This window comes from Helianthus annuus, chromosome 12 (genome assembly GCF_002127325.2).
Source record: "Helianthus annuus cultivar XRQ/B chromosome 12, HanXRQr2.0-SUNRISE, whole genome shotgun sequence".
In the NCBI taxonomy this organism is placed as follows: Eukaryota; Viridiplantae; Streptophyta; class Magnoliopsida; order Asterales; family Asteraceae; genus Helianthus; species Helianthus annuus.
Window position 1 is genome coordinate 147511449 of NC_035444.2, and position 25079 is coordinate 147536527.

General features: G+C 40.0%; 1 protein-coding gene across 1 annotated transcript; it reads right to left on the reverse strand.

Moving 5' to 3' along the window:
- Positions 1-21198: 21198 nt before the first annotated feature.
- On the reverse strand, positions 21199-21534 carry LOC110893423. The gene has a single exon (XM_022140533.1). The coding sequence runs from the start codon at positions 21532-21534 to the stop codon at positions 21199-21201; it is 336 nt and encodes a 111-aa protein (XP_021996225.1).
- Positions 21535-25079: the final 3545 nt, after the last annotated feature.

The following is a 25079-nucleotide window of genomic DNA, read 5'->3' on the forward strand; positions in this document are numbered from 1 at the left end:
TGCGGTGTGGCCACAAGTATCCACTTTCTACAATGGGTTGTTGCCACACACAAGACAAACACTTGACTCTAGCTCCGGGGGACTTTTAGGTAATCGTCGCCCAAATGAAATCTACAATCAAATTGAGGAAATTGCTCAAACCAATTTTCAGTGGCACACTCCCAGAGGCAATAAATCTATTGCCCCGGGCACCCAAAAGGTTGATGAAAGCACTTCTTTACAAGCCCAAATCGAGGCCCTTTCTTCAAAAATCAAAAAGTTAGAAATGACAAAAAAGGTCTCGGTTATGGCTTGTGAGGGGTGTGGTGGGCCACAGGAAAATTGAAGTTGTATGAAAGAAGTAGATGATCAAACCGAGTCGGTAAACTACATTGACAATAGACCTAGTGTGACACCTGTGTCATCGCGACCATCAAACAAATACCAAGCCGATGAAACATCGTATTTCATACTTGGGATCTTGTATAAATATGTGTATCTATTGCACATATCAATTCTTGTTCAATTTCAAACTTTACATCGCTTTCTGGAGAATTATACGCAACCTGGTGCGTAAACGTACTCAGTTTAATGCGACAAATACTCCGGGACATCAACATATACTCAACATACCCTAAATAACCTTTACATGACTTAGAAATAAGTTTTGAAGGCTTTGGTATGGCAAAAACAAGTTAATTCGCTTACAAGGACTAAACTTGACAAACTGTGAAAGTATGCCAATTTGAACTGTAACGAACATTCCGGAACATGTCCATAAGTTAAACATACCATAAATATACTTTACATAGCTTAGAAATAGGCTTTGAGGGGTTTGGTATGCTAAAACAAACTTTTGGATCATTTAGGGACTAAAAGTGTCAAAAAGTGCACAAGTTTGCACTTTCGCGCATAACTTACGTTCTGAATACATCCGGACATCCAAAAAATTATGTAAGCATCCTTATATTATGCCTTAGTGTTTGGCATGAGAAAAATCCATTCGTCATGCATTTTGGATCGTTTTTCGCGCTTATGCGCATTCCGTCGTAATTAACCGAACATCGCATTCGTACGGCCAAACGAACCAACATCCGACATATTTTTGAGCATGTTTCATGTCCACAATGTTTAGGCATCATTTTAGGGCCTTAAAGTTGGCTTTACGGGCCTTAGAAGTGTCGGAAATGACTTAAATACGCAACAGGGACCAAAACTGCCATTTCTGAAAGTATGTGCAGATCAGACAGGCCCAGGCGGCCAGCCTGAGTTTGTGCATATCCTGATGCGGGCCGCATGGCCCCTTCAGTAACAGAAAAGTTGTTTTCTTGCTAAGATTGGCCTTTCAAACACTACAAAGGGCAATGCCCTTTCACCATCTCAAGAGCTAAGGGTCACATTAAGCCACCACAACATCTTGACAAGTGTAAGGCTTGGATCGTGGCACGATATTCAAGAAACGATCCTAACGGCTTTACTTTTCCTATAAATACCCCCCCCCCTTTGGTGAAAACCCACAAAAATCTGATCAAAAGCTCTAAGTTGGAACCTTTGTTTCATACCTGAGCCATTTTGATCTAGATTAGCATTCGGGGACCCTTCGTAAGTGTTCTTTCGTTCTTTTATTCGCTTTTCGAGTCCGAAAGTCAACGTTTTGTTGACTTTCTGCGTTGACCAGCCTATGGTCAACACGAAGTTCATTGGAACTTCATAACGTGAGCGTGATCACGATGGTTATAGTCCATGGCGACTATACCTACTGATTACCACGTTATCTAGGCTCAGTGACGAGTCGTAGTTTCGGCCAAAATGCCCATTCTTGCGTATTTTGTAACCAAACTACTCGTGAGCATCAAAGCCGTTTGTTTTGATGCCAAACCTGTTTTCTAAACTTAGTTAAGCATGTTCTAACATGCTTAGCCCGTCACTTTTAGTATAGTGCTTATATAGGGTCGTAAGGTAAGCGATCTAAACCATCGCTTATACTTTCGAACCCGACCCATTTGGTTGATCATTAGGATCTGACCAAACACATTAGGTGACCATAGCTGTAACCTTCCGAGGTTATACCTTGTGGTCATGATGTTAGGCGTTCCAAACGCGTTATACGCGAACGACGCGTTAAGGTAGCATAAGCTACCTAAACGGGTCGTAATGGGTCGCAAGCACTTAGGTTAGGTTTCATTTTAGTATGTAGGCTTTGTTAAACCATATTACACGAGTTTCCATACTCGTTTGGTTTACGAACCCGCATACTATCCGATCCTTCCGATTTTGGTCCGGTATATTAATATAGCAACCTATTAGGTGCCGTTTGATATCCCGTGATCTCTAGCATTGTGTGATTATTACACAAGGAAATCAAAGCAATCTCAGGTGAGTACATTGAACCCCTCTTTTACTGTTTTCTTAACTGTTTTAGGGTGAAACACATGTGCCTACTTGTTACTTTCATGCTTTCTCGTTTTCACATCATATACTTGCTATGTTCGATAGTACATATATAGTACATGATTTCATTGTGTCTATGCTATGTATGTCCATTGTGTGCATACTTAGTACACCACTTTATAATACATCTCATGCTACGTGTGCCCGTTGTGTGCATACTTAGTACATCACGTTACAATACATTTCATGCTATGTATGCCCATCGTGTGCGTACTTAGTACATTGCCTTACATTACATGCTATGTATGCCCATTATGTGCGTACTTAGTACATTGCTTTACATTACATGCTATGTATGCCCATCGTGTGCGTACTTAGTACATTGCTTTACATTACATGCTATGTATGCCCATTGTGTGCGTACTTAGTACATTGTTTTACATTGCATTTCTATTGCATATGCCCATCCAACATATGAACACATTATACTACATTTTGAACCGTTGTAACCATTTGACTTTGTGAACCGTCTTAACCCTTCGATTATATGAACCGTTTGTAACCATTGAACCGTGTAAGCCAGTTGTATCCGTTGACATGATTTACATTTGACAATAGACATTTGACTATACATAAACATTTCCACAATTGTTAAACATTTCATCTTGATGGTTTGGTTTGAGTAAGTGATTAAGTAACGAGGCGTGTGTAATATGATACAAGCATGGTGGATACGCCGCTGGTACTTCCTATATATAAGTGTTTGTATGGTATTACATATCGTTGCGGTATTTGAATCATTTCAATTTGAGACATATGACATTTTATACAAATAACACACTTTTCACGAGACATTGTTTTACAAACGACTTATCTTATACAAACTCATTTTACATGGTTATCCGTTTAACCATTGTGTTCTCTTATTTATACATATCATCTGATCTTAGTGTTTTTCAAATGATTTACAAGACAAAGCAAATTACAAGGTTCATGACTAAACATTTTCTCAAACATAAGTCATGAATTCCGTTTTCACAAAACCAATGTATCTCACAGGCATTTTTATGTTGACGTACCTATTTTCACATGTGTTTTCAGGAGATGATGCATAGGACTTATCAAGACATACTTAGGCGGACCTGTGCCTTAGTGACTTAAAACGAGACAAGAACTAGTTAAATTATGTTATGTACTCTATGGTTCTTGTATAAGACAATGTAAACTTTCATGTTTGATTAATAAAACGAAACTTCAACTGCCATGGATTTGAAACAATTGATTCTGTTACAACACTCCCCGACGTTTCCGCCACGTTTTGTATGTTCTACGTGGTCGGGGTGTGACAGAAAAGTTGGTATCAGAGCCAATGGTTTTAGGGAATTAGGTTATTAGTAATGCTTTGACCTAGTCTATAACCTTCCTAGGACCCTAACGCGAGTTTACTTGCGTTTAGTTATAAAACAATACCGTCACCTATCCTTAGGCGACGACCACAACAAGAACATAATTTTCAAAACTGCTTTGAAAACTAATCATCTGTTCTAGGATGATTGATTACTAGGTTTTGAACCCCTTTGAGTTTTCAAAACTCTCATCAAAGTCTTGGGTCCTAAATAGTGTGAACACGTGCAAACTGGAAGAGTGAATGCCTATACCCTGGGATTTCTGTCTAAGGTTAGAGTGTTCGTACAAATCCACATAATCGGACCAGTCACTCTTACCTGGGAACTCTTGGGGTGAGTGTCCACTTATAGGCAAGCATGTCTTCGCGATACACTATGAGGATCTATTTGCTTTGATTCAGCCTTGGTGTTGTTTGTTTGCTTCGTGGATTCAAAAAAATGACCATCAACCATGATTATGGCCGGTAATTGTAACATCCTATTCTTACCCAATGCCATTTCATTTGTTTTCTTTCTTGTTTCTCTTTTAGAATGCCTCCTCGACGCGAAAACCAGATAGCAACTGCCGAACTGGCAGAGATCATTGCGCAGCAAATGGCTGCTCAATTCCCAAACCTCTTTGCTCAATGGAACCAAGCCAACAACAACAATCATGCCCCATGCAACTTCAAGACGTTCAACTCGGCTAAGCCATCAAAGTTTTCTGGGTCTCAAGGAGCGACTGCACTGCTACAATGGTTCGAGAGTTTAGAGAACACCTTCAGACATGTTCAATGTCCAAACGAGCGAAAGGTAGAATTCGCATCTAGCGTCTTTGAGAAACGAGCTTTGACATGGTGGAATGGTGTGATGAGAGATAGGGGTGCCGATGTGGCACTAGCTCAAACATGGCAAGAGCTTCGAGCTCTGATGATGAAGGAATTCTGTCCTCGTCACGAGATCAGGGCCTTGGAAACGGAGTTCAACAATCTTAAGAAAGTTAGCGGTGAGCATCGAGCCTACACGGATCGTTATGAGGAGTTAAGTTTGTTATGCCCGGATATGGTTACACCTTTGGATAAAGCAATCGAAAAGTACATTGATGGCCTCCCTGACTCAATACAAGACATTGTGACTGGTAGCAACCCTACTACAGTTAGACAGGCCATTGAGCTATCTGCAACCTTGAATGAATCAAAGATCAGGAAAGGTAAACTTTTCCGAAAAGGTGACAAGAAACCGGTCGGGGAATCAAACCCAATCGAGGAATCAAAGACCATGGATGAACAGACTGAATCCCCTAAGAAGTCAAAGAAGCGAAAGGCTTCTCAGAACTTCGCCGTGGTCGCTCACAATGGTCAAGCCGTCCCCAACCAACCAGCTCAGCCCCCTGCTAGAAAACCATACAATGGAACTGCACCCTTGTGCAACCAATGTAGCCTCCATCATCACGCCAACGTACAGTGCCGCAAATGCCAAACTTGTGGGCTTATAGGCCACACAGCAAGAGTCTGCCCAGCTGCAGCTGCACCAAACCAAGCTGGCAATAATCCTGCCCACGGTCGTTTTCTACCAGGCTCTTGTTTCAACTGTGGCGAGATGGGTCATTTCCGAAGAAATTGCCCAAGGCTTGCTAATGCAAATCCAGCACAGGGATAAGCATCTGACTGACTAGAAGACAACATCGTTTAGAAATAATCACGTCTTATGTATTATTTTCTTTTGTTGTCAAGGTCCAAGAAACAGTTGTTATCGTTGTTTATAAATAAATTTTTGATTTACATTGCAATGTATTTCTGTGGTTGCATGTATAAACGACATATCCCTTACAATACCGACAATCAAAAGAAACCGTATTCCTTGAAGAACAAACTACCCCCAAATTTCTCCCATTCTACGATCTCTTGCGTCTTCCACGTAATTCCTAAGAACCCGTTTATTCTAAGGAAACGAAGTACAAAGCGCAAGTTACAACATGAGATGAATACCCAAGGTACCACTATAAATCCTTAATAGGGTACCTAAGGATTTCCCGTAAGTCCTTAATTGTTGTATACCTAAATTCGAATGTGATAATTCCTTGTAATAAAAAAAATCGAATTTTGGGAGATCTTTCTATCTTCTCAGATAGATTCCAGTGAACATTGAGACCCGTCGATTGGTTTCCATATCCGTATTCAATCAATAACAAGTCAATAACAAATTATAATCAAGTTAAACAATTATGTGACTTTGTGCTTATGTGTTCCCTTATGTGTTGTTGTGTGATCCAAATTATGTTATCCAAATCTTCGTAGAATCTTACATATCCTTGTACAAGAGATTCATAGTAGGATACCCAAAGGTATTACTTAAAATCCTCAATGGACTTCTATGTTATAGTTAAGTCCCTCGGATTATAAAGTACTATTTCATAATTAGACCCCTTGAGTGGTCTAGTTAAACAGATTGATCCACAAATCTGGCTAGGGATATCATGTGATGATATAGCTGAAAGGACTCCTTGGTGGCCTAACTAAGAAGATCCCCTGTAGATCTAATTAAAAGGAACCGATGGAAGTCTAGTCACCCTCATCATAAGTTTGATATCCTTCCCCAAAACATTACAAAACAAACTGTGCGGACTGTGCAAGGGATTACGTAATTATGGATGCATACATAATTATAGAATTTAGTGCACAGAAACCACAGCAAGTTCTGTCATGTGTCTAAAGTTAACCCTATTCATTTCCAACTCTGATGAAGCAACCGTTGAAAATGACTCCGTTAGTTCATTTTCATTTCTGAAGATTTACCCGTTGAGGAAATGAATATCCGTTGTATAATCCTTCATTTCCAACTCTGATGAAGCAACCGTTGAAAATGACTCCGTTAGTTCATTTTCGTTTCTGACGATTTATCCGTTGGGGAAATGAATATCCGTTATGTAATCCTTCATTTCCAACTCTGATGAAGCAACCGTTGAAAATGACTCCGTTAGTTCATTTTCGTTTCTGACGATTTATCCGTTGGGGAAATGAATATCCGTTGTGAAATCCTTCATTTCCAACTCTGATGAAGCAACCATTGAGAATGAATCCGTTAGTTCATTTTCGTTTCTGACGATTTATCCGTTGGGGAAATGAATATCCGTTGTGAAATCCTTCATTTCCAACTCGGATGAAGCAACCGTTGAGAATGACTCCGTTAGTTCATTTTCGTTTTTGAAGATTTATCCGTTGGGGAAATGAATAACCGTTGTGTAATCCTTCATTTCCAACTCTGAGGAAGCAACTGTTGAAAATGACTCCGTTAGTTCATTTTCGTTTTTGAAGATTTATCTGTTGAGGAAAATGAATATCCGTTGTGTAATCTTTCATTTCCAACTCTGATGAAGCAACCGTTGAAAATGACTCCGTTAGTTCATTTTCGTTTCTGAAGATTTATCTGTTGAGGAAATGAATATCCGTTGTGTAATCCTTCATTTCCATTTCTGATGAAGCAACCATTGAAAATGACTCCGTCTGTTCATTTCGTTTCTGAAGAATGACCGTTAAGGAAATGACAGGACATTACTTTGCATATCGCTGATGGTTATTTGGCAAAGTCACAAATAGACTCCTGCGAATAAATTTCGGGACGAAATTTCCTAAAGTAGGGGAGACTGTGACACCTGTGTCACCGCGACCATCAAACAAATACCAAGCCGATGAAACATCGTATTTCATACTTGGGATCTTGTATAAATATGTGTATCTATTGCACATATCAATTCTTGTTCAATTTCAAACTTTACATCGCTTTCTGGAGAATTATACACAACCTGGTGCGTAAACGTACTCAGTTTAATGCGACAAATACTCCGGTACATCAACATATATTCAACATACCCTAAATAACCTTTACATAACTTAGAAATAAGTTTTAAAGGCTTTGGTATGGCAAAAACAAGTTAATTCGCTTACAGGGACTAAACTTGACAAACTGCGAAAGTATGCCAATTTGAACTGTAACGAACATTCCGGAACATGTCCATAAGTTAAACATACCATAAATATCCTTTAAAGCTTAGAAATAGGCTTTGAGGGGTTTGGTATGCTAAAACAAACTTTTGGATCATTCAGGGACTAAAAGTGTCAAAAAGTGCACAAGTTTGCACTTTCGTGCATAACTTACGTTCTGAATACATCCGGACATCCAAAAAATGATGTAAGCATCCTTATATTATGCCTTAGTGTTTGGCATGAGAAAAATCCATTTGTCACGCATTTTGGATCGTTTTTCGCGCTTATGCGCATTCCGTCGTAATTAACCGAACATCGCATTCGTACGGCCAAACGAACCAACATCCGGCATATTTTTGAGCATGTTTCATGTCCACAATGTTTAGGCATCATTTTAGGGCCTTAAAGTTGGCTTTACGGGCCTTAGAAGTGTCGAAAATGGCTTAAATATGCAACAGGGACCAAAACTGCCATTTCTGAAAGTATGTGCAGATCAGACAGGCCCAGGCGGCCCGCCTGGGTTTGTGCATATCCTGATGCGGGCCGCATGGCCCCTTCAGTAACAGAAAAGTTGTTTTCTTGCTAAGATTGGCCTTTCAAACACTCCAAAGGGCAATGCCCTTTCACCATCTCAGGAGCTAAGGGTCACATTAAGCCACCACAACATCTTGACAAGTGTAAGGCTTGGATCGTGGCACGATATTCAAGAAACGATCCTAACGGCTTTACTTTTCCTATAAATACCCCCACCCCTTTTGGTGAAAACCCACAAAAATCTGATCAAAAGCTCTAAGTTGGAACCTTTGTTTCATACCTGAGCCATTTTGATCTAGATTAGCATTCGGGGACCCTTCGTAAGTGTTCTTTCGTTCTTTTATTCGCTTTTCGAGTCCGAAAGTCAACGTTTTGTTGACTTTCTGCGTTGACCAGCCTATGGTCAACACGAAATTCATTGGAACTTCATAACGTGAGCGTGATCACGATGGTTATAGTCCATGGCGACTATACCTACTGATTACCACGTTATCTAGGCTCAGTGACGAGTCGTAGTTTCAGCCAAAATGCGCATTCTTGCGTATTTTGTAACCAAACTACTCGTGAGCATCAAAGCCGTTTGTTTTGATGCCAAACCTATTTTCTAAACTTAGTTAAGCATGTTCTAACATGCTTAGCTTGTCACTTTTAGTATAGTGCTTATATAGGGTCGTAAGGTAAGCGATCTAAACCATCGCTTATACTTTCGAACCCGACCCATTTGGTCGATCATTAGGATCCGACCAAACACATTAGGTGACCATAGCTGTAACCTTCCGAGGTTATACCTTGTGGTCACGATGTTAGGCGTTCCAAACGCGTTATACGCGAACGACGCGTTAAGGTAGCATAAGCTACCTAAACGGGTCGTAATGGGTCGCAAGCACTTAGGTTAGGTTTCATTTTAGTATGTAGGCTTTGTTAAACCATATTACACGAGTTTCCATACTCGTTTGGTTTACGAACCCGCATACTATCCGATCCGATTTTGGTCCGGTATATTAATATAGCTACCTATTAGGTGCCGTTTGATATCCCGTGATCTCTAGCATTGTGTGATTATTACACAAGGAAATCAAAGCAATCTCAGGTGAGTACATTGAACCCCTCTTTTACTGTTTTCTAAACTGTTTTGGGGTGAAACACATGTGCCTACTTGTTACTTTCATGCTTTCCCGTTTTCACATCATATACTTGCTATGTTCAGTAGTACATATATAGTACATGATTTCATTGTGTCTATGCTATGTATGTCCATTGTGTGCATATTTAGTACACCACTTTACAATACATCTCATGCTACGTGTGCCCGTTGTGTGCATACTTAGTACATCTCATGCTACGTGTGCCCGTTGTGTGCATACTTAGTACATCACGTTACAATACATTTCATGCTATGTATGCCCATCGTGTGCGTACTTAGTACATTACCTTACATTACATGCTATGTATGCCCATTATGTGCGTACTTAGTACATTGCTTTACATTACATGCTATGTATGCCCGTCGTGTGCGTACTTAGTACATTGCTTTACATTACATGCTATGTATGCCCATTGTGTGCGTACTTAGTACATTGTTTTACATTGAATTTCTGTTGTATATGCCCATCCAGCATATGAACACATTATACTACATTTTGAACTGTTGTAACCATTTGACTATGTGAACCATCTTAACCCTTCGATTATATGAATCGTTTGTAACCATTGAACCGTGTAAACCAGTTGTATCCGTTGACATGATTTACATTTGACAATAGACATTTGACTATACATAAACATTTCCACAATTGTTAAACAATTCATCATGATGGTTTGGTTTGAGTAAGTGATTAAGTAACGAGGCGTGTGTAATATGATACAAGCATGGTGGATACGCCGCTGGTACTTCCTATATATAAGTGTTTGTATGGTATTACATATCGTGCGTTATTTGAATCATTTCAATATGAGACATATGACATTTTATACAAATAACACACTTTTCACGAGACATTGTTTTACAAACGACTTATCTTATACAAACTCATTTTACATGGTTATCCGTTTAACCATACAGTGTTCTCTTATTTATACATATCATCTGATCTTATCGTTTTTCAAATGATTTACAAGACAAAGCAAATTACAAGGTTCATGACTAAACATTTTCTCAAACATAAGTCATGAATTCCGTTTTCACAAAACCAATGTATCTCACATGCATTTTTATGCTGACGTACCTATTTTCACATGTGTTTTCAGGAAATGATGCATAGGACTTATCAAGACATACTTAGGCGGACCTGTGCCTTAGTGACTTAAAACGAGACAAGAACTAGTTAAATTATGTTATGTACTCTATGGTTCTTGTATAAGACAATGTAAACTTTCATGTTTGATTAATAAAACGAAACTTCAACTGCCATGGATTTGAAACAATTGATTCTGTTACAACACTCCCCGACGTTTCCGCCACGTTTTGTATGTTCTACGTGGTCGGGGTGTGACACCTAGGCCGTCGGGTCCTCCAACGGGTACCTACAACCGAGAATGGTGTAACCACCCTAACCTTGGTTGGAAAGAACCCGACAATAGTAGTAACCAACAAAATCTAAACCAATGAACAAACTTTCGACAACAAGGTGGACGAGAAAGGCTTGAAGATACTGTATCTCGCCTCATCTCCGACACCGAAAAGAAAAACTCGGATCGATTTCAACAATTGGAATCGAATTTTAGAAATCAACAAGCTAGTATACAAAACATTGAAAAACAATTAAATCAAATAGCTCAGAATTTCTCCGAGAGACCACAAGGCGCGTTACCAAGTAATACCGAAACCAACCCGAAAGCACAAGTCCATCTCATAACATTGAGAAACCGTACCGTGGGTTCCGAAGAGGCTCCATCACCGCCGACTGAAAGAAGCACAACTCCGCCCCAACAAGAGAAGGCTCTACTACCAATTCAAGAGCCTACTAAGGCTCCTCCGGTTCCATACCCCGGTCGGTTAATTCGTCAAAAGACCGATGAGCAATTCGCAAAATCCGAAAATTTATTAAAACAATTGCATGTTAATATTCCATTTATCGAAGTCCTAACTCAAATGCCTAAATACTCAAAATTTATGAGGGACTTCCTCACTCATAAAAGGAAAATTGAATCATTGCAATTAGTTAACTTAGGCGAAGAATGCTCCGCCTTACTACTCAACAAACTCCCGCAAAAGAAGATTGATCCTGGAAGCTTCACGATTCCTTGCTCAATTGGGGAATCCCCCATTCGCAATGCACTAGCCGATCTTGGGGCTAGCATAAACCTCATGCCTGCATCAATGTTCAAACGACTTGGCCTAGGAAAAACGAGCCCTACAAAGATGAACATACAACTTGCCTACAGATCCGTCAAATATCCACAAGGTGTCGCTGAAAATCTATTGGTCAAAGTCGACAATTTCGTCTTCCCGGCCGACTTTGTCATACTAGACATGGAAGAAGACGCCGAAGTCCCTCTCATCCTAGGGAGGCTATTTCTAGCCACAGCACAAGCAGTGGTAGACATGAATGACGGAACACTAACATTGAAGTTTGGGGATGAGGAAGTGAAGTTTGGGGTGGGAAAAAGAGTAGAAGACGAAGACCCAACTACATGAAGGTCATCGACTCAAGCTTGGATGATGCTCTCCGAGGGTGTAGCATGGGATGCAAAACATCCCACTTTGGTAACATATGACCAGGCTTTGGGTCTAGCCAAAGACCCATATAAACGTGGCGCACCACGGAGGCATTCCGCGGAACTATCCTTAGTTTAGTTTAGATTAATTTTTATGTTTTCTAGTTTAGTTTTAATTTTCAGGAATAAAACACACTCGGGATGGTGAAGGATAACAAGAGAAACTTGCACCAGCACCCCATGCACAAAAACAGGGCCATCCGACAAAATTTCCTTCATTACAACAAGTTCAGCACGGGCCGTGCCCGCCCAACACGGCCCCGTGCTGCACAATCTGCAGAAAATGCCCAGTTCAGGTAACTGGACACGGGGTGTGCTCACTTAACACGCCCCCGTGTCCAGGCTTCTGTTTCTTTTTATAAATTATTGTTACTGGCGATCTGAACACGGGGCCGTGCCCGGACACCACGGGGCCGTGTCCAGACGCCCAGTAACATAAATTTTGCTTTTTCACACCTTTTTAGACATTCAATGAACCTAAAAACTTATTTTTGGGACACAATAAGGACAATGTGTAATTTAAGTGTTGGGGGGGGGGGATGCTAAAACTTTGAATCTTGCAAGTCCTAATTAACAAGCCTTACACAAAACTCTATTGGAACCGCTAATCACCCCTAATTTTTTTCAAAAATTTTCATTTTTTTTACTTGTCTAAGTTTAAGTTGGGAATTTCAAGTTCTAAAAAGGTTATATTTTTACAAATTTTCAACCGATAGTGTCGTGATAAAAAGAACCAACATAAAAAAATAATGAAACGGCATGACAAGCTTAGTTAAAATTTGATTATATATACTTGATCATATAAAAACCCATTCCCACAAAAGTGAGTTTTGAGCCTTTATTGAGCATACAAATACATATCTTTAAACTAAATGCTCATCTTTCGTTTCTTGTGTGAATAGCCGCTTGGTTCTTACGACTCTAGAACTTGCCACGACGATACATTCCCGGTCCTTGCCAACTTAAACCCAAGTAAGTAAATGATGGAGGCATTAGGACTAACCCTTTTTATTTCTACACCATTATTTTTCTTTTTTTTTACCACCTACCCAAAATCCCCATAGTTAACCCCTTTGAGCCTAAACCTTTTGATTTCTTAACCCAAACCAAACACCCTTTTTACCCACCAAAACCCTTTTTCATTTTAAACCCTTTGTTTTAGTAACAAGCTCGGTTCTTCTTATGACTCTTGAAAATATATATATATATACATATATATATATATATATATATATATATATATATATATATATATATATGATGAAGCCAAAGAAATAAACAAACAAGTTTATCAAAAACAACCTTGTTTGAAAGAAATACTTCATCAAAATAAAAAGCTTTGAAAAATGACGAGTCTTATGAAAGCCGACGCTTTTACGCCTTTCGCCCTTTTACTAACCACTAACCCAACCACCCACCATTAGCCCAAGCCTAACCCTTCACCCAAAAGTCCTCTTGATATGTACAAAGGTGTAAAGTTAAAAAGGAGAATGATTGATTGCTTGGCAAGCTTATGGTAGAAGTATGTTCCATGCCGCTCTCGAGTGATTCACTAAAAATACACCTTTGACCGAGTGTTGAGTGATCCCCCGTGAGGTATGTGAACTTGTATATAAACGGAATTTAAAAAAAAAAGGCATGTTATGCCCTAATAAGTAATTTATCTTATGAAATGTTTTTAATAAATCATGACGAATAGGATTGTAAATAAATAAAAATAAAACTTAATAAAGAATCTTGGAAATCCCCACACTCTATAACAAGCCCAAAAACTTTCTCTTCTACCCATTCCATTTGGGAGTGTAAAGCCACATTATAAAGAGTTTTGCTTGAGGATAAGCAAATATTCAAGTGTGGGGGTATTTGATGTGCACAAAATGCAACATATAAATTACATCAATTGTGGCATAAAACTAACCCTTTTTTAGTACTAATGTTGGAAAAAGTATGTTTTTGTCTTCCTTTTGTATTTTCAGGATTAAATGAGCTCAAATGAACAAAAGAAGCAAAAAGGTAGCTAAATCTAACATGAATACAAGAAAAGAAACAAATGTGGCATGCCCGACCTCCCCGAAAACATCTTCCCAAGCAAAACAAGAGAACAAAAGGATGAACACGCCCCGTGCTCAATGAGCACGGGGGCGTGCCCAAGTGTCAGCAGAAAAGACAAAGTTGTAGAAGCTTCTATCGCCCACCATGGGGTCGTGCTCAGCGGACACGGGGCCGTGGTCAACTCTAAGATTCGTAGGATCTAGGGAAATCTTGATAGTACGGATACGCTTCTGCACACGGGGTCGTGCTCAGCGGACACGGGGGCGTGGTCAACTAATGCAGACAAACTGCAATTAATGAAGAAAGAGCGAAGGATGGAAACGGGGCCGTGCCTGAGCTTCTGTTCAGCCTATAAATAGGACTGCTTGGATCACTTGCAACTCATCCCTTGGCACACCACCTCTCTCACACTTCACCCACCACCCACCACCATCACAACACCATCATACACCACCATCATCCATTGTCCATCATAGAGTGTGTGAGTCGTCTCGGGATCCAAGATTGATCGTAAGAGTTCTTGACAATCAAAGGCCATGTTTTCCTAAGTCTCTTACATCACTTGGTGAAGACAAGTGTTTAGTGTAATACTTTTTATTTTTAATCTTTTTGCACTTTTTATTTGGTTATGTATTAATGACTTTAATAACTAGTTTCTTATGTTAAAGGTGATTCTTCCTTATCGTTTGTCCGTGGTGTCTTGGCATTATTTTACTGTCTATATAAAATAAAAGATTTTCACTATTCATATCTCCACGGTCTATATGGAGATATGTTGGCTACCTGGTCGGGGGTTAAGGGAACGGTTTAGTAAGAGTCTTGCCATTGTTCAGTGTATAGATCCTGCAAAGGACCTGGGTCAAATTTAGTAGGACCTCCTTCAGTACCCACCGGTATTGGATGGCGGGGGTCCAAACTCTTTGATCCCCTCATAAGTTAAACTACTATTAAAACTTTAACCCGGCTACTTAGGACTGTATCCCTGCTGACTCAGATTACTTAGCCGAGGGTAACGTCACCTTCAAAAGAGGGGCCTACCACATTATGCATTAATAACTTAATTAATTATCTTTCAATAATCCGACCCTTTAGGATTGTATCCTTGCTGACTCAAACTACTGGGTTGAGGGTAACGTCACCTTCAAAAGAGGGGCCTACTACAATAACTAAGATAATCTCTTGAAAAGTGCAAAAGTGCGGAAATAATCAAAGGTTACACTACACACGAGTCGGATCCAAGTGATTCATCTTGTCTATCTGTTTTTATTTGTATTTTATTTTTCAGCATTATTTTTCTAGTTTAAAAACCTTTTTTCTAATTTTTTATTTGATTAGACGTTGAGGATAAACCGGTACTAAAAGCTCTTGTGTCCTTGGACGACCTCGGTATCTTACCAACACTATACTACTTCCACGATGGGTGCACTTGCCCATATGTGTGTTTAGTGTTAGTAAATATCGTGTTTTATTAATTTAAAACTTGGGTAAAAAGTGTAAAAGGGCTTAAAATATAGACCTAAAATATATCACACTACACGCGCATCAACTTACACGGAGGAGGCGCGCGGCAACTCTCCCCACCAAGCTCCCTGGGGTCTAAAGCAGAAGAATACTTTCATGGAGTTTGGTGCATGCCGTGATTGGTTATTAAATTCCTTCCCTCCTGGTGAGGTTAACCGCCAGCGGGCGCGACTCACCATGGGCTATACCAAGCCTATGTTGTTGGAGAGGCCAATACTCGCGCCGCCAATCACCAGATCGTGCGAGAATGGCGTATGATGGTTAAGGAGCGAGCAGATTGGGAAAAGTATCATGAGCGCCTGGTGAGGCAGGTTAAGGATTATGAGAAGGATAGGGCTGCCCTTGCCGAAGAGAAGGCCAAGTTTGAATCTGATAGGAAATCAGAAGAGTGGGGCCGTGAAGGCCTTAGGGGCAAACTTCGTGCTGCTGAAGATCTTCTGGCGAAGGAGAAGGCTGAATGGAAGAAGATTTGTGAGAAAGATAATCAGCGTATGTATGCAGCCCGAGCCAAGATTACCGAGCTTGAGGGTAAAGTTGCTGAATTGAAATGGAAGGTTGAAGATGTTCAAGGTGATAGGGAACATGTTGAGGTCTGATAACTGTTAACCCTCCTTCCCTTTATAGTTTTTTACTTGTTGAATTATCTAAATATGTCTTTCCTTTCTGCAGGCTATGTTGAAAGCGCAGGAATTACCTGTAATCCCTGTAGTGTAACTTCCTCAGTTGTTGCTGGGATAGCAGAGGTATAAACATCAGACCCAGTCACTTGTTGGAGTATACTCTCAGTGACAGGTGATTGAGAGGAACTGGTTTGTGTCTGTGCTATATCAACTGCATGCAATAAAGGTATTATGGATTGTGGTAAAGTGAGGGGTAAAGATAAAGGTTTGAAAGAGATATGTCCTTGGGATCAGGACTGAGGAAGATGGATTCAATTGAATCCAGAGCTTCATATTGTGGGGTCCCTGTGTTTACAACCTGATCCTTTTGTGAGGATGCTGGAGGAGTTTGAGGCAAAGGTGGAGATCTTTCTTCCATTTGCTGTGAGGAAGTAGCAGCAGTGGTTATTAGTGACATTTGTGTTGTCACTAGCAGTGGCTCTGGGATCTCATCTTCCAGAGTTGCCTTTGATTTGGGTTTGGGGGGCTTTCTGGATGTTTTCTTTTTGGTCGTTTTGGTAATGGCAGGTGTGGGTTTCAAAGCAGTGGTTGTGCTGCTGTGATCACCTGGAGCAGTGGGCTCAGCAGTCGATACCTGAGGAGCAGTGTTATCTGCTAAATTCTACTCAGGCACCTCTGCTTTTGTTTTTGAAGTTGTTAACATTCTAGAGAATGTTTCAGGTGTTAAACCATTTATTTGAAAATAAACACCTTGTTTGAGCAAATTTTCATTTTCCTTTCCAAATTTTTGTTTAAAATAGTAGCTTAGAAACCTTGGAAAGAGCAAAAATGATTTGCTGTCAACATTTTTTACCAAGTCATTAAAGATCTCCTAGGAATAGTTAAAATTTTCATTGTTTAAAATAGCATAACCCAGGCATTGAATCTTTAATGGTATTTCGTTAAATGCAGTTGTTTTATTTGAAACACACATCAAAAGAGTGTGAAATAAAAACCTAGGTGCAGAAGGGAAATAGCCTTTTTGTAAAGTATCTCTTTTTGGTTGTTCTGCATACCCCCTTTTCAAGAAATCAGTTTTCAACTCGGTTTTAGAAAAAGAAGTTTTACCTAACTGATCATCGAGTTTAAAGATTTCTGAGATTGATTGTGGGGTAATTTGAATCGCTTTACCCTGCATAGAGGAGTTGATGGCTATGACGATGTCTTCTTGTTTTTCAAGGGTAGCGTTTTTCCAGAACTCTCTCTGGGTTTGTTGGTAAATGGGAGCATCTGCTATTACCAAAGTTTTGTACTTTGATGCAGATAAGGTGTCGATGTTGGAATCGAAGGTGTTGGTGGTAGTGGGTTTTGTGAGTAGACCCAAATAATTGTGAGGAGATTTGTATGGGGTTTCAATTGGTTCATCGGCCATTTGAGTGGCCTCTTTAGAAGATGAGGATGATTTTGATTTTGATTTTGACTTTGATTTCATCATTTTGATGAAGAAGAATCGAAGAGTGATTTGAAAAGAAAAGTTGAAAACTGCTTTGAGAAGAGAATTTTGGAATTCAATTCGACAGTGTGTGATCCTGTTTGGGGTTTTTGATCAGGGTTTTATTCAAAGAAAAAGTGAATGTTGATGTGACAGCGGTTACAATGATCTGATGGCTAAAAACTGAACACGTGCCAACCCCTGATGAAAGGTTAAATAATGGAGGACAGTTGTTTTGAGAGCCACTGATGGATCAACCATCGGTAGTTACAACGGTAACAAATGAATCAGTGGGTGATTTTTACTATCAGTGGATAGCATATCAGTGGATAAAACACTGATTTTGAACAACAGTGCTTATCATGAAAATGAGATAGCAGAGGTTGACTTTCAGTAGTGGACAGTATGTAGAAAACAGATGTTTGAGCACAACAGTGGTAGGGAAATGGAGAGGTTATGAAAGGCTATTACATCAGCAACTGTTAGTGCGACAGTGTTTGAGCTTTTGACAAAAAATTGAGCATCTGCTTGTTCAGATGAGGGGATTGATTTTGTCTTGTGTAAACACAATATCATGTCCAACATCTGTAGATGGTGATTTATGAACCATCTGCAGGAATGCTATACTTAACAAAGTACATTTTAGATGCAAATTATCAAGTTTAACTTGTCAGCAGTTTTCCTAGGAATTTATGTTCTAGGTTTTGCCACATGTTTATTACAAGTTTTGAAGCTTTTATAAAGTCCTGACAGTGGTTTAGTATCCCAGATGATGAAAACCTTTTTACTGAGTTTTGTTATTTTTTCTTCTTCCCTTTTTAACCTTCCCATTCATAAGTACTAAAATACTTACTGGGAGGATTTTATTAAAGAAATACTTAGACCAGAATCATTTTATAGCAATGTTTGGAGAGACTTGGACATTTTTGCACAGATTTTGTCAAATCTCACATTACATATGATTTAGTCTATCTTAACACTTGATTTTCTTAATGTGTTCTTAACAAAGTTGATTTGATCCTTTTAACAGGATTCTCAACCTGTTTTTCAACACATAAGATTTGATAACTAAAGTTTTAATTTCCCTCCTTTTATGTTAACAAAAACACTATTGTTTTTATGAAACTAGGTTTTTTGTTTACCAGAATCAAACATGATGGAAACAACACAAACTTTATATTAACACTTGAAATCAATTTTGTAAAGGAAATGATTATACCATAGTTATCAGACATGTTTTCAGATCTGAACACTATAGATGTCTTATGCATGAGATCACTTGTTATGTGAAATTTGTGTGTCTTATAACATCTTGGTTGTTTTACAGAGTATCTGAATAGTAACTTTGAACGTCCATACTCGTTACTCTGTTTTTCAACAAAATGCAAACAACCTTAGTATCAATGAATTTTGAGCTGAACTGTTATGTCAAATTGATTGTTAGATCGAATTTGACTGTCCAAGCTCTGATACCAGTTGTTAGGATCGGAGGCTCTCATAAATGTGCTTGTTTGTATAATTTAAACATTAACTGCAGCGGAAATGTACACAAACTTTATAAACACAATTCAGGAAGAAGATAGTTTTGATAAACACATGCTTTTCATAGACTCGAATGATTACAATACAAAACAAAAAATTTACAGAGCATGCTTACAAACTAAACTCCCCCTCAGCCTGATGCTCCAAGGTTGATTGCACAAGATGAAAGGATTGGACTAGAGGAGAAGAACCCACTCAGTCAATCAAATGTAACAGTACAGGGTACTGTTACATTTATAGGCAAACCAAACCACTGAAGCATCTCAGTTGACGTCACCATGAAAGCGACATCTAACAAACTAACAAACTCTATCTACTGTTCTATAACAACTGACCATACAGACACTGATTACTTTCTAAACACTAATATATAAACACTGATTCTTCATTCCACTGTTGTAGTCAACCACTGATGTTGAGCATCAGTGCTTTCTTTAAAGGATGATCAGGCCTTGAGCGAGCAGTACTTTAGTTCTTCATCAGTGCTTGGAATCTATCAGTAGATTGAGCTTCAGTCTTTAATCTTCATCAGTACTTTAGTAGCAGTTGTCCTATTGAGCAGTACTTTGAAGTCTATCAGATGCTAGATGACCACTGTCAAGGGGAAAGCTTAATGTAAACAGCTGCTTATGACTAATCCACTGTTGTGAACTGGTTTTGGCTTTCATTATCTGTTCCTCTGATAGGGTTCAATCGCAACAGTGAGTCCTTGGAGATCGACCTTGAAGTTGAGAAGGGGAAAGCTGCCTCTACTGAGGAGGCCATGCAGAAGGCTGAGGAGGCGCGAGACATGAGTATATCCGCCCTTAACATAGCGCAGAAAAATTACTCCGAAGCCCAAGGCGTCGTTGACACGTTGGTTGCCGAGGCTGAGTGGATGCGTGGTAGAGGAGTAGTTCTGGTATGGTTCTCTTCTTAACCTAGGCTTTTATTTGCTAAAACCTATTCTTACTCGTTGCCTTTGCCGTAGATGGCCAACTCTATCCTAAATGCTGGAGAACTGGATGAAGCTGTTGCTGCTCTCACAGATGCCTCACGCGCAGTTGGTCACCATGGTGGTTATCTAGAGTGTGCGCAGCATGTTGAAGAGGCGTTTGGACAAGAGTTTGATGCTAGTCACTGCTTAGTGACCGATCAGGCTGACGCTGAGTTGGGCGTGCTAAAAATGCTTATAATCATCTATCACTGCCTGTGATGGATTTGGTCGCAAAGGCACTGGAGCATGACGATTGGTGCCAACGGTTGAAGCAGATTCTTAACCCTCCATAGACCGTGGAGTTGTCTGATGAAGAGCCAGTTGGAAATGATGGTGATGGTGATGGTGATGGCGATGGCGATGATGATGGTGGTGGCAATGAATAGATAGCGTTGACAGGCTTTTGTGCCTTGTAATTTTGTTTTCAGATGTTAAATGTAATCCGTTGCGCGGTCGCGCTTATTTTGAATTGAATCAATGGTGGTTTGCTTCTATGTAACTATTGCGCGGTTGCGCTTGTTGAATATGATGTTTAAGTTTGCTTCCTTTTTGTCCAGTTACAATTATTGCACTGTTGTTAGAAACTTTGGTTAAGTTAGCGCGAATAAATGTAAGTGTGGCTCTTGCCCGAGTGTAACTGCCCGGTCTCGCGCTATGTTCGCGGAGGACCTTGGAGGCGTAACTCAAGAGCTCGTAATTTACTGAAGTGTTTTCGTGCTAATCAAAAGTTTAACATGCATTTGTAACATAAGAAGTCATCATGATAAAAGAAAACATAAGTCGTATGCTTTCATTGATTAAGAAACAGGTGCTTAGGCCAACATACATCACATGTAAGTAACATAAAGGGCGTTTAGCCAACATAGGAAACTAAAAAGGCACGTGGCTAGCATGAGTGAGTAGAGGCGCAAGGCCGAGAGTAGTTACATATAGCACTTGCGTAGTTGTTGCGCGTTCCACGTGCGCGGGATGATGTATCCATCCAGAGTGCGTAACTTGTATGCCCCTTTCCCTAGCACCTCGTGTATTAAGTATGGGCCTTCCCATTGGGTGCTAGCTTTTCTGGGCGTTCAGCGTTTGAAGCTTCATTGTCTCTGAAGACATACTCTCCTCGAGTGAAGGTACAAATGCGCACTCTTGCATTGTAATACCTTTCCAGCTGTGTCTTGTACTTGGCTTCTTTAATTCGAGCAATTTCACGCCTTTCTTCGAGTAAATCCAAGTCAAGACGACACTCTGCCTCGTTATTGATTGTAGTGACTGCTGTCAAGCACGGTGAGGGAAGGCCAATTTCGGTTGGGATAACCGCCTCTGAGCCATAGACTAGGCTGAAAGGGGTTTCGCCAGTGCTTGTTTTCGACATGGTTCAATGAGCCCACAGGATGCTCGGGAGCTCATCTATCCAGCCTCTTCTCTTTGTGTCCAGTCGGGCTTTTATCCCTTCAACGATACTCTTGTTAACACTTTCTACTTGTCCATTGCCCTGAGGATACGGAACGGATGAGAAAGTGTGTTCGATGTTCATTTCTTTCATCCACTTTTGAAGGTCTTCAGAAGCAAATTTGGTGTCGTTATCAGTTGTTAAAGTGAGTGATTTGGCCTCCACCCACTTAGTAAAGTAATCGACGACTACGATTATGAACTTGACAGCACCAGGAGCTTCGGGGAAAGGTCCCACCATATCAATCCCCCACTGCTGAAAAGGCTAGGCAGTGGATACATGGATAAGATCGTTTTTCGGGCGCAGGGTTTTTGGGGAGTGCCTTTGGCAGGAGTCGCATTTGCACAGCTCCTTTAGAGCGTCAACGTGCATCCCTGGCCAGTAGTATCCAGCGTTCATAATCTTCGCAACAACCATGCGCGGGCCTGCATGGATGCCGCAGATTCCTTCGTGAATCTCCCTAATCAAGTAATTCGCATCTTGGGGGTCCACACAGCGCAATAGTGGCCCCAAGAAGGATTTTCGGTACAAGATACCACCATTCATCTCGTAATGTAAGGCTTTGTGCTGAATCATCCTTGCCTCTGCTTTGCTCTCAGTGAGTATTCCTTCTTGCAAATACTGGATTATAGGGGTCATCCAAGATGGTTGCCTGATGTGCTAAAAATGGTCTAATTAAACTAACTAGTTTTAACCCTAAACTAGACACTCTAAGTTTTAAATTTATAAGACTAAGACTCTCTAAACCTAGACCACACAACCGGAAAGTGTAACGGTCAATGCAGTATAGCCTAAGTAAGTCCGAGTATCGAACCCACGAGACTCTCTAATTACGTTGACTAGACTCGACTAACTTAACTGACCTAACTGAATTACTTGTTTTTATTGTTTCGGGGGGTTTTCTAATAATCCTAAAAAATTGCAATTAAATTTAAACTAATTAATTAGACTAACTAGACGCGATTTTGGGCGGAGGTTTTACTCAGAGGTGATAAACGACTACCTAGGCTGGAATCCTATTTAACTAGGAATGGATTTCTATTCGAAACTAAAGTGGTATGGAACCGGGATCTTTGTATGCTAAACCCTAAGAAATCCCTACTAAGACCTCCTGACCCTTCTCAGGAAGAAACATGTGAGACTCTACAGGGCTATTATGACTACCGGTTGGTTAGACTTCCTCTCAGTCCTCTAACTTTTTTAAAAGTGCCTTAATCCGACAATCTACCTCTCGGCGCGAAAGTCTAAGGCAACTATGGATTTTAATTTAGTTTAATAGACACGAACAAGATTAGGGAACTAAGACCGATTTCTCTCAAAACCTAATCCTAGCTATATATCAAATCGAGACCTATTAATAACCTCGAGCCTCTCAATGACAAGATTAGCAGAATATCAAGTTCTAAATATATTTTATTTACCGTTTCTAAGGTTATTGGCCAATTCACCCAAAGACTACCCGAACCCGCAAAGACTCGAACAATCAACACAAACCTATCCTATGAAAGACATTCACCAAGGTTCATGTGAAACGAATAAACAATCAATAATCAAAACTAGATACGCATATGCACTAAGTTAAAGATTCCAAAGTTCTTTACTTTTTAAGAAAAACCCATACACACAATAATAAACGAGAAGAAATCCAAACTTTATTAAATATTCATCTTAACCTAGGTAGCAACGAAAGGTTTAGCCAGAAAACATGGTTTTAAAAACAATCAAATAAGGTTTAGAACAAGAATTCATTAGAATAAAACAAGAAGACTAGAAAATAAAAGAAACCGAATAGTAAAACCCGGTAGTTCCTTGTTCTCCAAGCTTCTCGCTCGATCCTGATGATTACGTAGCCTTGAACCTTGCGAAAGATGTTTCTAATTTTTAACTGATGTCTTCGTGCGTCCCTCCTGATGTGCGTCCAATCACCCCCAAGTTCAGCCGTAGCCCCCTCTTCAACTTTCTGATCGTCCAGCCGTTTTCTGTATATATGGATTTTTTTTCCATACGTATCATATACTAATTTCCACACATGGGCTGGCCTACATAAGCCCACTTCAAATAAAAAACCATAACCGGTCAAAAATATCTCAAACACAAAATCGTAGGACCCATAGCACATTCTGAGAATCCATATTTGAATGTTTTGTCGTGACATGCTAAGAATTAATTAACTTTCAGCCTCTTGTCACATATGGTCCCTCATCATTCAATATTTATCATGATTAATTTTCCATTTCCCATATATGGCAGCTTTAGTCCCTCCAATAATAATATAGAGATAAGTGGGCTTGACCCACTCCTAGAAGATAACGGCAATTTTACTTCGGTCCCTGGCGGTCTACTCTACTCAACTGGCTAGTTATTTCCTTATTACTCTTTTTCGCTCCATTTGCACCAGGACCTGGCAAAAGACGAAATAATATAATATAATACTAAAACTAAATAAAAACAAATAAAATCTATACAATAATTATACAATCTACACGGGACAAATATGTGTATTTTACCCTACATCATTGCCCTATCTCTATCACATTCACTTGACGCAGCAGAACCGACGGGTTTTTTAGTACTTCGATCCTTACATCTTTGGTGAGATGCTGAAAAGAAGTTGACGCGAGCTTGCTCAAGGCGTCTGCTGGTTTGTTCTCTGAGCGATTAATATGCACTACCTTGTAGGACTTGAATTATTGAAGCAACTCTTTTGCTTGATCTAAGTACAAAGCCATAACTTCGCCCTTTGCATCGTATAGTCCGTTGATTTGGCTGGCGATCAAGAGTGAATCAACATGCGCTCGCAGATTTTGAGCTCCCATTTTTATGGCGAGGCGTAAGCCTGCCAAGAATGCCTCATATTCCGCCTCGTTGTTGGTATTCTTGAAATCCAACTTGATGGCGTATGTAAATTCATACTTCTCAGGGCTTACAAGACGCAATCCAGCTCCTGCGCCATCTTCATTTGAGGCCCCATCAGTGTACAGCAACCATAACTCATTGGACGTGTCTTTCACGGGAATCTCAACAATCTTACAATCCTTGATTTTATCCACTGGGACTTCTGTGACGAAATCCGCTAGAACTTAACCCTTGATGGCTGGGCGCGACCTGTACAAAATGTTGTGGCCCCCCAGCTCGATCGCCCATTTTGCTAACCGCCCAGATGTCTCTAGTTTTTGCAATATTGTGCCGATGTGAAAGTTGGTGAGTACTGTGATCACGTGCCCTTGTCCGAAGAGGACATGTACAGGATGAGTGGTTCCTTTTCAAATGGCGCGGTCAGAGTAGGGAGCTTTATCAGACATTCTTTCATCTGTTGGAAAGCAGTTTCTGCTTCTGGCGTCCATTTGAATTCTTGCTTTTTAACACAGTTGCGCAGGGTGCTGATAAAAGGATATGATTTTGCAGCATGGTTTTATAGAAATCGATTAAGCGCGGCTAGGCGTCCGGCCAATCGTTGCATCTCTTTG

Excerpts from the sequence above, each read along its gene's own strand:
- LOC110893423 (XM_022140533.1), bottom strand. The coding sequence starts at position 21,534 with ATGTCGAAAACAAGCACTGGCGAAACCCCTTTCAGCCTAGTCTATGGC.